Raw genomic sequence first — 13,860 nt, forward strand, 5'->3', positions numbered from 1 at the left:
AGGCAAGGTGTAAAATGAGCCTGAGAGGCTGCAGGGGGATGAAGTGGGGCAGGCTAACCCTGCAGGGTCTTGTAGGTCACTTTAAAAGTTCCCAGGGCGGGGCCGGCCCGTGGCTCACTCGGGAGAGTGCGGTGCTGATAACACCAAGGCCCCGGGTTCGGATCCCACATAGGGGTGGCCGGTTCGCTCACTGGCTGAGCGTGGTGCTGACAACACCAAGTCAAGGGTTAAGATCCCCTTACCGGTCATCTTTAAAAAAAAAAAAAAAAAAAAGTTCCCAGGGCGATGGGGCATTTGAAAGGTCTTAGACTTATGGGAGGAAGAGGTGGAGGACAAGTGGGAGTGACAGATTAGATTTGTACTTGGGAAACACCACTTTGGGCCAAACAAGAAGGTGGTAGAGCAGGCCAGTCAGGTTATGTGCATGAAAAGGAGAGAGGCAAGATCGAAGAGATTTTCAGGAGGTAAAAGAGCTTGATAATGGATTCTGTGTGGAGAGAAGGGAGGGAGATATCCAGGATGACTCCTGGGTGCTAACTTGGGGTTCCTAGGTGGTTGGTGGTATCATTGGCTGAGATGAAGAGTACTGTAAACTTTGCTTTCCTCTATCCCACTGCCTTGGCTAAAGATTTGATGGTGGTCACTGCAAGAACAAGTTTGTGTGAATAACTTTAGAAAGTGGTTTTCAACAAAGGGCAGTACTTTTTGGTTGCCAAAATGAATGAGGGGCACTGATAGCATTTAGTGCACAAATGGTGTCAGGGATACTAAACAGTCTTACAGAGAGGGCAAGAGTCCCTTATGTCAAGAACTGTTTCAATAGAGCCATGTTGTTCCATTCTGAATTGAAGGCCTGGAGCCAAAGCTAGATCCGGAGGAGATGAAAACAAAGACATGGGAGGACGTGATCCCCTCCACATGAAATTCCTCCTCTGTGAGTCACTCCTTTCATCTTAAAGAAATTGGGCAATGTATGAAGATTGGGCATCACATGAGAATGCATAATATGAAGACCCTGGTTACAGTTTCTACTCCTACCTGCAAATGAATAGGCCCAGAAAGGTGTAAGAGACTGATTGAATGGACATAAAAATTCTACTTGTTAAGAACAAGTTACTGACCTTCATAGCTAAAATATGAAACTCTTCTGAAGTATGAAAAGACGTCTTGTCATAGTGTACTTTTATGTTTATAATATTAGGCCTCTGTGAATGTTGGTGTAATTGTAAATAGTGTCAAACTCCATTTTCCAGCAAGTATTAATTATAAGGGAATTATGTCTGAAAGAAGAAAAATTGTTTCACCCGGAATGCCAATAGCATCTTGAGGAGAAACGCTATAAAAGATGGCGGTTGGGTGAGTTATAATAAGTTATAGGACGTTCTAGGGATGTTTGAGATTCGCGTTGGCTTTTCCTTCCACAATATAATTTTGGGGGCAGATGAAACTGAACGGACAGGAGGCATTTTATTCGTCTCGGTTTTCCGACCTTTTTTTTTTTTTTCCTGGAAAGATGGGAGGTGGTTTCCAGGAAGCTGTGCACAAGAATCTGAATAGAGACGATGGCCTTCATTAAAAAAATGTACATACAACATTTTGCATCCTCCCGGAACGCTGCTCATTCCGGTGTCGGGTCCCTCTCCTCGGTCCCTTTGAGTACAGCCCCGTCCATCGCCTTCTGCCCCCGCTAGCGTTTTGCTGGCCTCACAGCACAGGTCTCTGGGGTAAATGAACTTCTCGGTAATCTGCCTCCCCCTTAGAAAGTACATTCCACGAAAGCAGGGCCGTAGCCCGCCCTGCTCGACGCTGGGTCCCCAGCCCCCTGCTCCGCGCCTCGCACTCGGAAGGATGGTTTTCATACTATTCCAGCGAGCCCACGGACCCCCTGAAGCCCACCCAAGGTGCCCTCCAGCCTGCGGGTCTCACTTCCGCGATGCCCGGGACGACCCTTTCCCGCGGAGGTCTGAGATGGTCTGCGCAGGCGCGCCGTTGGCCCCGCCCCGGTGACGTCGCGCGGCCGTTACAACGCTCAGGCGCCTCGGCGCGCGCGATTTAAAACCTGCTCCGGAGACACGGAAGGCAAGATGGGACCTCCTGGCCCAGGTGAGGCTGGGTCGGCGGGAGGCCCGCGGAGGAGGGCCCGGTGCGAAGCGGTTCTCCGACGGGCAGGGCCGGCGGGCCGGCCGGAGCGGGGAGAGCGGACACGCATACTCCGCTTCTCGGCCCGCCAGCGTCGGGCAGAGGCAGGCGTGGGGGAGGGGAGGGCCGGCGCGGGTGGGCCGGTGGGGCGCGCTCGGCCAATCAGGACGCGGCTCTGGCCTGCGTCGGGAGCGCGCGCGGGACCGGCCCCCCCTCCTCAGTCTCGGGGCGGGAAGTGGGCGCCGCTTCTCCCCTGGGCTCCTACACCACGCTCGGTGTCTCTCCGTTAAAAAGATGGTTTTCCTGGAATAGTCGTTAGTTTCAGGGACGTGGGAGCGTTGTGGTTGCTGCTGTATCCTTAGCATGCGTGCATTTATTTTTACATTCATTGAAAAGTATTGAGCGCTCCCTTTGGGCCACTCTGTCAGGTGCAGAGATATAGTAAAAAGCAAAACGGATATGATCGTTATACCCTTGGTGCTTGTATTCTAGTTGGGGAGACAGACAATAGACAAATGAAATAATTACAGATGAGGCTGAGTGCTGTGGCAGAGAATGGTAGAGTGGGGAGGTGGCTTCTGTAGGTTAGGAATCCAGGGAAGAAGATCTTTAAGCAGAGACTAGGGAATGTGTTCCAGGCAGAGGAGCAGGTACAAAGGTGAGGAGGCAGAAAAGAGCCTGGCCCTGGGCTAGGACCTGACCAGAACATTGTAAACGAAGCTTAGTGAGTGAGGTCGGTTAGGCAGGGTCTGGTAGGCCTTGGTAAGAGGTTTGAGTTACATTTTGGACATGGCAAGTGTGACTTACCTGAGAGACACTCAGGGGAAGGGGTCAATAATCATTTGGATGAGTTTGGCACTCGGGAGAGTGATATGGGTCACTCAGGGAAGTGACCCATGGACTGAGAAATAAATTTGGACATCATCATATAGATCATAAAGCCATGGGAACACATGAGAACACTAGGAAGACTTTGTAAAGAGTACACTCAGGAACAACATTTGGAAGCTGGATAGAGGAGGAAGAGCTGGAAAAACTCAAGGGACAGTGCTGTCATAGAAGCCAAGAGTGTTTCTGTTTTTTCCCCCTGAAGAGTATTTCAAGAAAGGATTGTTACTTGTTTCAAATGCTCCTGAATCTCAAGAGAAATGATGGCTGAAAAGTGACCATAGGTTTTGGCAACGTGGAAGTTGTAGATGATGGTGACAAGACAGTTTTCATTAAGTGGTGGGAATGGAAACCAGACCAGAGGGGTTTGAAAAATGAGTAGGAGATGAGGAAGTAGACATAGGAAGTGTTTATGAATTCAGTAACCATCAGTTGAATGAGTGGATGCATAATGTTAAAGGCAAGGAGAGAAATCTGGGATAGAAGATTTGGAGAATTAAAGTGTGCCTATAATTCCAACTTTAGTTTCTCCTTCAGTGCTTCCTATTTCTGTTAAGGTCACTTCTCCCACGGTCCAGCTCCCTTTACCTTGCAGTGCACACACCCGAATAGTTGCAAGTCCTCTTGATTCTCTAAAAAAAATGATTCTTCCTCCTTTCTATTTTTATTTTTTCTTTTGTTTGTTTTGACCTCAGGTGAGAGTTATGTTAATCATACTCTTCAACATATGGGAAACCATCAAGGGAACTTGTGAGGTTCTTCTTGTATCTTATTTGTTCCTTTTTATCCCTATTTACCACTCTTATTCCTCTCCCTTCAGATGGCCAACCATTTAGTATCTATTGTGTATCACTTTATTTTTCACGTGTTCCTACAAAATATGTGTTACATTGTGCATATGTTTATTTTTTTGTATCACCAGTTTTGAACCAGCTGAGGTCTGTATTCTTATTCCTATTTGGGGAATGAAGAAGCAAATGCTTAAAACATTTACTTGCTTAAAATTTCACCAGCTAGTAAGTGATGATGATGGAGGCAGGGTTTGCAGCCAGGCCTTCTGGTTCTTCCCCCACCCACCCCCTTCTGATTCTTAAATCTGGAAACTTTCTGAGCTGAAGTCTCTCACTTCTTCATCTCTCTCTTGCTGTGATCTTGTTTTTTGCCCTCCCGTAGTATGCCATAGCCACTCTACCATAGTCACACCCTAGACCTTGTCATTAACGATAGCTGCACCACTCTGTCATCTCAGTTTTAAGTACCCCATTTCTCAGTACCCCTGCATCTTTCCAACTCACTCTCTTGTTCCCTGACTGACCATCTTTCAACCCAGCAGACCTAAATTCTGCTTTTTGCCATCCCTCTACTCTCTTGTGTCCTTGTTAACACGTCTCTTTACTTAGCTTATTTTCCATGGTCAATCAAAATAATTACACCCTCAACCCCCTTGCCCTACTCTTGCTTCCTTATACCTGCTTAATGAGAATCGCAACCCTGGTTATTCCAACTCTGCACTAGCCCTTGCACATCTGATGGTGTTAAGAGAAAAACATCCAGGAATGCTGAGTGGTCTCAAGGGGACCCTAAAGCTGCCTAGCACTCAGGCTGTATTTCCTGGCTCATCCACCCTCCTGCTCTCCAAGATGACTATTTTATACCTTCCTTCTCTCCTTTAATCTCCAGTACCTTCACCCCCACCCTCCCCTTAGCTGCTGAGTTTTTTGTTTTTACTTTTTATTTTGCTAAGAAAATAAAAGCAATCAAAAGAGAACATCCACAAGTCCACTATTGCATATGCTCCCCTACCTGCATCTGTGCCTGTGTACTCTGCCTTCCCTCCGGTGCTGTGGATGGGCTCTCTCTGCTCTAGACAAAGGCAACCCCTTTACCTGCTTGAGTACATTATTCAGCAACTTTTACCCTTCTGCATGATCTCTGTGGTAGGCTGAATAATACCCTCCCTAAAGATGTCCAGAACCTGTGAATATGTTATCTTTCATGGAAAAAGGGACTTTGCAGATGTGATTAAGGATCTTGAATTGGAGAGATTATCATCTGGGTGGGCCCAATGTAACCATAGTGGCCGTTATAAGAGGTAGGAGAGTCAGTCAGAGGAGATGTGATGACAGAAGCAAGAGGTTGGAGTTATGGGAGGAAGGAACCATGAGCCAAGGAATGTAGGCAGGCTCTAGAAGCTGAAACAGGCCAGGAAACAGATTCTCTCCTCAAGCCTCCAGAAGGAATGCAACCCTGGTGACACCTTAATTTTAGACTTCTGGCCTTCAGAACTTCGAGAGAATATATGTGTTATTTTAAACCACTACATTTGTGATAATTTGTTACAACAGCGAGAGAAAACGAATACAGTCTCTTTGCTTCATTTCCTATCATGTTGAATTTGTTTTTCTCCCCCATCTTAAAAACTGCTTTCTTGACCTTCTCTTTCCGTTCCCGCCCTCCCATTTCTCTCCTTCCTTTTACAGCAGAGGTCCTTGAAAATCTCATCTGCATTTGCTGTCTCCAATTTCTCTCCTCCCATTCTCTCTGGGATCCTCTTCAGTTCTGTTTTCTCCCTCGCTGCTCTGCGAAAACTCTTGTCAAGAACACCAGTAACCTTTAGGTTGCTAAGTCCAGTGATCAGTTCTCAGTCCTCATCTAATTTGACCAGTTAGCTGTATTTGACATAGTTCATCATGTCTTCCTTCCCTGAAATATTTTCTTCATCTGGCTTTTAGAATGCCACACTCTTCTGGTTTTCTCCCTACCTCATCAGTTGCACATTCCACTTCTCTTTTGCTGGTTCCTTCTCTTTTCCTGCTCCTTAAACTTTTGAATTGTTCTAGGACTCAGCCTCAGACTTGTGTTCCTCTCTAATTCTACTCATTTATTGAGTGATCTCATTTAGTGTTATGGCTTTGATTACCTTCTATATGCTGATGACTTGCAAATGTATATATGTAGCCCAGAACTTTTCCCTAAATTCTAGGAAGAGCTATCCAGCCGTCTATCCCAGTTGGATGACTGGTAAGCATCTCAAGGCTGGCATGTCCTGAACTGAGCCCTGGCCTTGCCTCCTTTCCCTACAAATGTGCTTCTCCTGTATCTTCCTCTCTCAGATCATGGCAATTCCATTTCATCAATTGTGCAGCATAATCTTTCAGTTATCCTTGAGTCTTCTGTTTTCTCTCATGTCCCACATTTAATCCATCTGAAAATTGTTTTGACTCTATCCAGTGTCTGACCACTTCTTACCTCCTCCACTGCCACCTGTTCGGTCTGAGCCACCATTATCTCTTGTCCTCATTATTGATAGTCACCTTCTAACTGGTATTCCTGCCTATTCTTGCTCCCTTTCCAGTTTGTTCTTAGCATAATAGCCAGAGGGATCCTCTTGAAACACAAGACAGATCACTTTATTCCTCTTCTCATCACTGTCCAATCACTTCCCTCTCACTCCATATAAAAGGCAAAAGACTTCACAGTGTCCTATAAGTAGGGCTCATGTGCTGTCCTTCCCTTGTTCTTTTTTTTTTTTTTTGTCTTTTCTCCATGTCCGGCAACGGATCGCAACCCTCAGTGTTGCCCCCGTACCGGACCGGGGACCGGCGACGGGATCGCAAGCCTCGGCGTTGCTCCCACGCCTCGCTCAGCCAGTGAGCGGGAGCCGGTCCGTACGCGGGATCCGAACCCTCGGACGGGAGCGCCGCCGCGCTTCCCAAGCGGCGCACTATCCAGTGGCCACCGGGCTGGCCCCCCTTGTTCTGACTAGTTGGTGTACCTGCTCTCCTAAGCCCTGGGGAGTCCAACCCTTCAGAGAGCTGTGTTCCTACCCCTGGATTACTCCACTTCAGCCACACTGGCCCCTCAAACATGTCAGCATATTCCCATCCGTGCATGTGCTGTTCCTCCTGCTTTGATGTAGTTTCCCCCAGATATCTGCATGGTCTTGATTCTGATGTTACCTTCCTTGAAGACTTTACTGACGCTGTATTTAAAATGACCTCCCGCCTCCGTTCCCAATCCTTATTCCCCTTCCATGCTTTACTCTTCTCTGTAGCATTGATCTCCATCTCTTGTGACATGTATTTTCATAATTCTCATTATGAAAATGTGCAAACATACAGGAAAATCAAGAGACTAAAACAATAAACATTCTTATATCCACCACCTAGATCTAACAGTTAACATTTTGCTATCTTTATATTTACTTTTGACTGATCCAGTTGAAAGTAAGCTGCACACATTATTTCATTTCACCCCTAAATTGTTTATTATGCATGTCCTAAAAGGGATGACATTCTTCTACATAATTACAATATCACTATCACCCCTAAGTCAGTAAAAATCAATTCCCTGGTGTTATCTGATATCTAGACTGTACTCCAAATTTCCTTAATTATTCCTAAATGTTGTTTATAGCTGACTTTTTTCCTTTTTTATTTTTTTCTTTTTCTTTTTGGACCAAGGATTGGCTGAAAGCTCTTACATTGTTTTGTCTTTGTTTTTGTTTTTCATTTTCTTATCTTTTCATACATTGTTTTTGGTTTGTATGACTTTTTGGTTTCTTTTAATCCCAAAGAGTTTCCCCTGCTTTTTTTTTTTTTTTTTTTTTGGTCATTAACTTTTTTAAGAGACTAAGCCTTGTAAACTGTCCCACATTCTAGATTTGTCTCAGTGTTTCCTTGTGATATCATTTAACTTGTTCCACCACCCCTTATATTTCTTACAGACTGAAAGTTAAAGATATAAAGTCTTTTGTTAAATTTAAGTTAAACATTTTGGGTGCAAATATTTCCTGGGTGATGATATGAATTTCATATTGTCTCATCAGTAGATGTATAAGTGTCAGTTTGTCTCTTTTTTTGTGGCAGCCCGGTTTGGGGATCCCAACCCTTGATCTTACTAACACCATGGTTACTAACACCATGCTCTAACCAACTGAGCTAACCGGACAGCTCTGTTTCATTTTTAGTGAGGCTACATTTGACTGGTTAATGTGGTGACTGCTAGATCTTTCACTGTAAAAGACATTTTTCCCTTCGCTGTTGGCAAGTAATCTGTAGGTGATTCTCTGGAATATTCTCTTTATTTTACATGTTTATGTTTATTCCATCTCTCTTCTTCAGAGACCCGTGGACACCCCCACAGTGCCTCTTCAACTTCAGAAAAGGTGTTCTCGATGCACCTGCCTAGGAAGGCCCCTCTCAATACTCCTGGCACCCCAGTCCTTGAAGACTTTCCTCAGAATGATGATGAAAAAGAGCGAATGCAGCGGAGGCGCTCCAGGGTCATTGACCTGCAGTTCAGCACAGATTCGCCTCACTTGTTAGGCTCCCCCTCCAGTAGGTGAGTGTATTTCTGGGCTGGCTCTTCTGGAGGTGCCACCTTGACATTGGTCACGTGGGTCCTAGCTTCTCTGTAAAACTTAGTGGATTCTGGTCTGGGTTTTGAAAAGTTGCAGTATCATGGATTTTTGCCAGAGTTTTTTTGTTTTTGTTTTTAATTTAGGAGTATTGATGTTTCAGCAACAATCCCCAAGTTTACAAACACACAGATTACAGAACATTATTCCACCTGTATTAAACTATCTACTGAAAATGTGAGTATCTGCAGGTTTATCATTGAAGATTTTGCATCTTGATCACAGAGGAAATCTAGCTTTTTGATTCTGTAGCGAATGCATGATTGATGAGAATTATTTTATTTTCCCATGAGCTTTCTTAATGCTGGTGTTTTTTAGTATGGTTTTGCTTTTTCTTATGGACCTTTGGTGCTCCTCCTGCCAGGTTGCTTGCTATCTGCAGTATATCTAGAGAGGGAACATGGTTTAGAGGTTAGTCGTGTGAGTTGTGGAGCTAATAGTGAATTCTGGAGCTACTCTGAGTTGGAAGCTACACACTTACAAGCTGTGTGTGTCACCCTTCTGTTGTGCTCAGGATCCTTCTCTGAAGAATGAAAATAGTGCCTGCCTCAGCTTTCTCCTGAGCATGACTGAGTCCCTTCATGTGCAGTGCTTAGAGCAAGGCCTGCACACAGTGCACACTCAGGAACTGTGTACTGTCACTCTCTAGGCCTTGAGAATGAGCACATGCACCAATAGATTGGGCTTGTTGCCAAGTGTTTGTGGGAAGTGAGATCAGTAGCAAGATGTAGGTATTCATATGTTCCTATCATCTTCTGTTCAGAGTAGCATTATTTACATGAACCTAGGCTATAAATAACAAACCTTTCTACAATTTTTTGTTTTCAGAAAATCACTACCAAGAATGCTTTTGGCTTACACTTGATTGATTTTATGTCAGAGATTCTTAAACAGAAAGACACCGAACCAACCAACTTTAAAGTAAGAAGGCTGTTCAATTTCTCTTCCATCTGAATTAATGATGATTATTTCTAATACATAGAATAACACAACTGAATTCTGCAAATACACGAGAGCCTTTCTAATTTAGATATTGTCTTAGCTACTTTACTTTCTTTCCCTTTTTGGCGACTCTCTGATACAGGGATCGAACCCTGGACCTTGATGTTACTAGCACCATGCTCTAACCAACTGAGCTAACAGGCCAGCCTTTTCTTTCCTAAACTGATGAAGTGCAGAGAAGATATATATTCTGTTTATTCCTTATCAGTCTTAGGGGGCTCTTTGTTATTTTTTTCTTGGGGCAAAAAAAGATTTTATGAAGCTTGCTGTGTTTTGCCTGTTCAGAAGTTCTTTTCTGTGCATCTTCATGAATACAGCTCTGCTTGTTTGACTAGGTAGCTGCAGGTACTCTGGATGCCAGCACCAAGATCTATGCTGTGCGTGTTGATGCTGTCCATGCTGACGTATACAGAGTCCTTGGGGGTCTGGGCAAAGATGCGCCATCTCTGGAAGAAGCGGAGGGCAATGCTGCAGGTACATGGGTTGGGATCTGGATTCAAGGGGCTTTTTTTAGGGCATACCAGGCAGTTCTTTGAGTGATATACCAGAATGAGGTCACAAGAAATCAATTCTCATTTAAAACATGGACATTTTCAGAATCATATATGGTCTTACATGAGAAGATACTCAAACACTAGAGTTATTTTTCTTCAAAAAGAGAAGGGTCTTATAAAAACTCTTACATTTTATTTAGACAAGATTGTAAAGTAAACATCATCAGCTAGGGAGCTTCTGACTTTGGGGTCTTTGGAAACTGACTTGTATTAAAAGCCAAATACTCAATGTAGTAATTTGGTTTCTGTATAAGCTGCAGATTAGATATGCCTGTTGCTTTGAAAGAATTGCACACATTTAAATTATGACCACTGGAATTAATAAATTCAATCACATGCTTCAAAGCAGTCCTTGCAGTACACAATTTTATTTCTTTTAGATGGAAGTGCTACTGAAACAGGAACAACCAAAAAGCCTGCAAAGCCAAAGAAGAAGCATTCATATAAAACCATTGAGCAGAATATAAACAACCTCAATGTCCCTGAAGCAGATCGAAAGTGTGAGGTGAGGAACTGTGTGCACAGTGTGGTCTCTGACTAATCAGAACCTCTGGGGCTGAAACTTGGTAGGGCTGAGCCTGCCTTGTATGTGTTTTCTTAAGTTTCAAGGGAATAAAATACTCAAGTGGTATGTCTGCATTATGATCCCTTAGCTTTATAGTGAAGGCTGAAGGTGGTAAGTCCCTCAATTTTTCAGAATGATTGAATAGAAAGAGATTGCAAATTACCAAGAAATCTGGTTGATGAAAAATTTAATTTTAATGACCGCACCAGGCTTGGCTGGAAGTCCAATGCGCTATCCATTGCACCACAGAGCCAGCTGAAAAATTTAATTTTATTTCCTAGTACATGCAGCAGTAGTGATGATAGCTAACATTTATTGTACACACATCGGGTGCCATATGCTTCCCTAAGCCTTTCACCTGTATTAATTCATTTAATCCTCACAACATCCTAGTTACATTTTATGAAGAAGTAACTGAGGCACAGGGCCGTTAAATAACTTGCCCAAGATGACACATCTAGTGAGTGAGTTAGTTTTGAAACTAAATGGTCTGGCTCCAGAATGCTTGCTCTAAATGATCTTATCACCTAGCAAATTCTAAGGAATCTGCTTAAAGAAATGGTGTGGGAGGCCTCATTTATAATTAGCACGGTTAATTTAAAACAAACAAGTGTTGCTACAGTTTTAAAAAAAAATTATTAAAAACATTGTTTCAGTGAACATTCTTGTACATGCTATCTTTGCACTCTTCTGGGAGTATAAGAAAAGTCTGAGACATGGATTTTCAGTTGCCCTCAATGAAAAGATTGTACCAATTTACTCTCCTACCAGCAGCGGACTAGATTACTTTTTTCTCTTACGTCCACAACATTCATAAATGGCAATTAAGGTCACAAGACTGGAATTGATCACCAAGGGAATGAGTATATGTGGAAAAAAGACTGAGCTCTGGGCTACCCCAGTCTTAGGAGTTCAGAGAGCTGAAGAAACATCCAGTAGGTAGGAAAACGAGCAGAGTGTGGTGTCCAAATGAGAAAGTGTTTCAGGAAGGGGGAACGATCGGCCATGTCAAATGTGGCAAACTGGGGCCACCAGTGAGCTTGGAGAGGGGGTCCTCTGGAGCTGAAACTCACACCTCCAAGGGAGGGGTGCTGCTTGGCTGATGCCGTGTCCCTGAGTTTAGAGGAGGGGCTTGTGGTCCCAGGACCCAGACCTCTGAAGAGGGCATGCTGGCTGGTGCTGATGTCTCTGAGGGGCACACAATGAGGCTGGATCTGTGAATTTGAGAACTGCAAATTGGGTTCAGCTGCTGCTACAGTGGGACCTGCTGCAGCTGGGCTGAAGCGACACTGCTGAGTAACACGCATTCAGACAGGAAGCCAACAGGAAACAGTAAGTACCTTCTCCCTCCCGGCAGTCTCCCTCTAGTGCCCCCTTTTGGTAGAGCCTAACCAGGAGCAGCTGACAAAGCCAAAATGTCCCAGACCTAGCATTACAGAGCAGAGGACAGGTAGGTTTGGAGCTGAGAGACAGTAGCTAATAACTGGCACACAGGTGAAGTGTCATGAGATCCCATTCCAAAGGTTCTAGGATGGGATCGAGAGGGAGAAAGCAAATGTGCCAATATTACCCACCAGGGAATTTAGGTAGAAGTCACACAGAGATTCATATTACTGTTCTTTCAGTATTCTTGTAGGTTTGAAGTTTTCCATGTTAAATGGGAACAAATGAGAGGAAAGGAATGAAGACAGCGAATATAGGCAGTTTTGAAGAGTTTTGGTATAAATTGGAGCAGAGTAATGAGATGGCAAATGGAGGGGAAAGTAATATTGAGATTTGTTTTTAAACGGGAGAATTAGCAGCATATTTTCTTGTTGATGGCAGCGGTCTAGTGGAGAAGGAATTACTGATGACGTAGAAAAGAGGAGAATTGCTAGGGTGGTGTCCTGGAGCAGCAGAGAAAGGAATGGATAGCATAGGTGAGGCTTGGCTGAGGAGCACCTGCAGCTGATAGGCATGGGGTTTGAGTGCACACGGACCTTCTGGATGTTCTTTTCTGGTGGTGTGTTTCTCTTTTTTTTTTCTTCCCAATGAAATAGAAAGCCAGGTCATCGGCTGAGGAGGAGGAAAGTGTTGGGGGTTTGAGGAGAGAGAAAGGTAGGAAGGAGTCATCTAGGAAGGCAGGTGAGTGAATGGACTAGGGAAATATAGCTTGATTGCCAGACAACATTTAGGGTCCACTTGAGGGTGAGACCAGATGTGGAGGCAGACTGTGTAAAGTACAGATCCTGGTTCACCTAACCTAGCTGTGTGACCTGGGAAAAGGCTCGGAATCTCACTGTCTTAACGCTGTAAAAACAAGTAGTGCTGGCCCCACCCACATACAGGTTTGTATTAATGAATCAGTTTGTCAGGGTGCTTTATTCATAGTGATATGCACATCCGAGGTGGTATTAGTCATAAGGATCCATAAAATCCTATCCTGCCTTCCCTTCCCTCTGCCAGTTCTCCGTTTTCTCCTCTTCCCAGATAATCTGGAATTTACTTTACTGTTTTATTGGTTTTGCTTTTGGTTCTGTAGTGAAATGTTCAAATAAATTAGGGATTATTAATTACAGGATCGTTGGAAATTCTGTTTTCTGGCCATCTTCTTTCTTACCAGTAAACCAAGTTCTGTAGCATGAGAGAAACTGTGCTGGCCTATGTCCATGGTTATAAAGAGAACAGGAAAGAGCATGCAGTGCTGTTGCGTCTAAGCCTGAGGTTGTCGGGCTGTGGTATATTTATGCCAAGTGAAATCAATAGTGTGGTGAAGAAACGCCAAGTGTGCCAATCCTGGAAAGCATTTTTTGCTCTGTAATCTGCTATAAACCTGTAATAACCAAGAGTATGAAAGATAAAAAAGGGGGAGGGACTGTCACAGACTTACAATTTTTTTTTTTTCCTTAATTTTATTTTGTCGATATACAATGAGGTTGATTATTGTGGTACCTTGTTTGAGGTACCTCCATACCATTTTCCATAGAGGCTGCACCATTCTGCAGTCCCACCAACAATGTACGAGAGTTCCTTTTTCTCTGTAACCTCGCCAGCATTTATCGTTCAGAGTCTTCTGGATTTTAGCCATCCTAACTGGGGTGAGATGGTATATCAGTGTAGTTTTGATTTGCATTTCCCGGATGCTGAGTGATGTTGAGCATTTTTTCATATGTCTGTTGGCCATTTGTATATCTTCCTTAGAGAAATGCCTACTTAGCTCTTTTGCCCATTTTTTAATTGGGTTGCTTGTTATTTTTCTTGTAAAGTTGTTTGAGTTCCTTGTATATTCTGGATATTAATCCTTTGTCAGAAGT

The 13,860-nt window shown here is 43.9% G+C and overlaps 1 protein-coding gene across 1 annotated transcript in view; it reads left to right on the plus strand.

Moving 5' to 3' along the window:
* Positions 1-2,032: 2,032 nt before the first annotated feature.
* Positions 2,033-13,860, plus strand: part of NCAPH (non-SMC condensin I complex, subunit H) — a 35,134-nt gene continuing 23,306 nt past the window's right edge. The window contains exons 1-6 of the mRNA XM_008567906.1: positions 2,033-2,103; positions 8,151-8,370; positions 8,533-8,623; positions 9,275-9,367; positions 9,784-9,922; positions 10,383-10,507. Coding sequence (XP_008566128.1) covers positions 2,085-2,103; positions 8,151-8,370; positions 8,533-8,623; positions 9,275-9,367; positions 9,784-9,922; positions 10,383-10,507 — 687 coding nt within the window. The 5' untranslated portion in view covers positions 2,033-2,084. The remainder of the gene's footprint in view (positions 2,104-8,150; positions 8,371-8,532; positions 8,624-9,274; positions 9,368-9,783; positions 9,923-10,382; positions 10,508-13,860) is intronic.

The sequence above is a fragment of the Galeopterus variegatus genome, unplaced genomic scaffold (assembly GCF_000696425.1).
Source record: "Galeopterus variegatus unplaced genomic scaffold, G_variegatus-3.0.2 Scaffold356, whole genome shotgun sequence".
Lineage (NCBI taxonomy): Eukaryota > Metazoa > Chordata > Mammalia > Dermoptera > Cynocephalidae > Galeopterus > Galeopterus variegatus.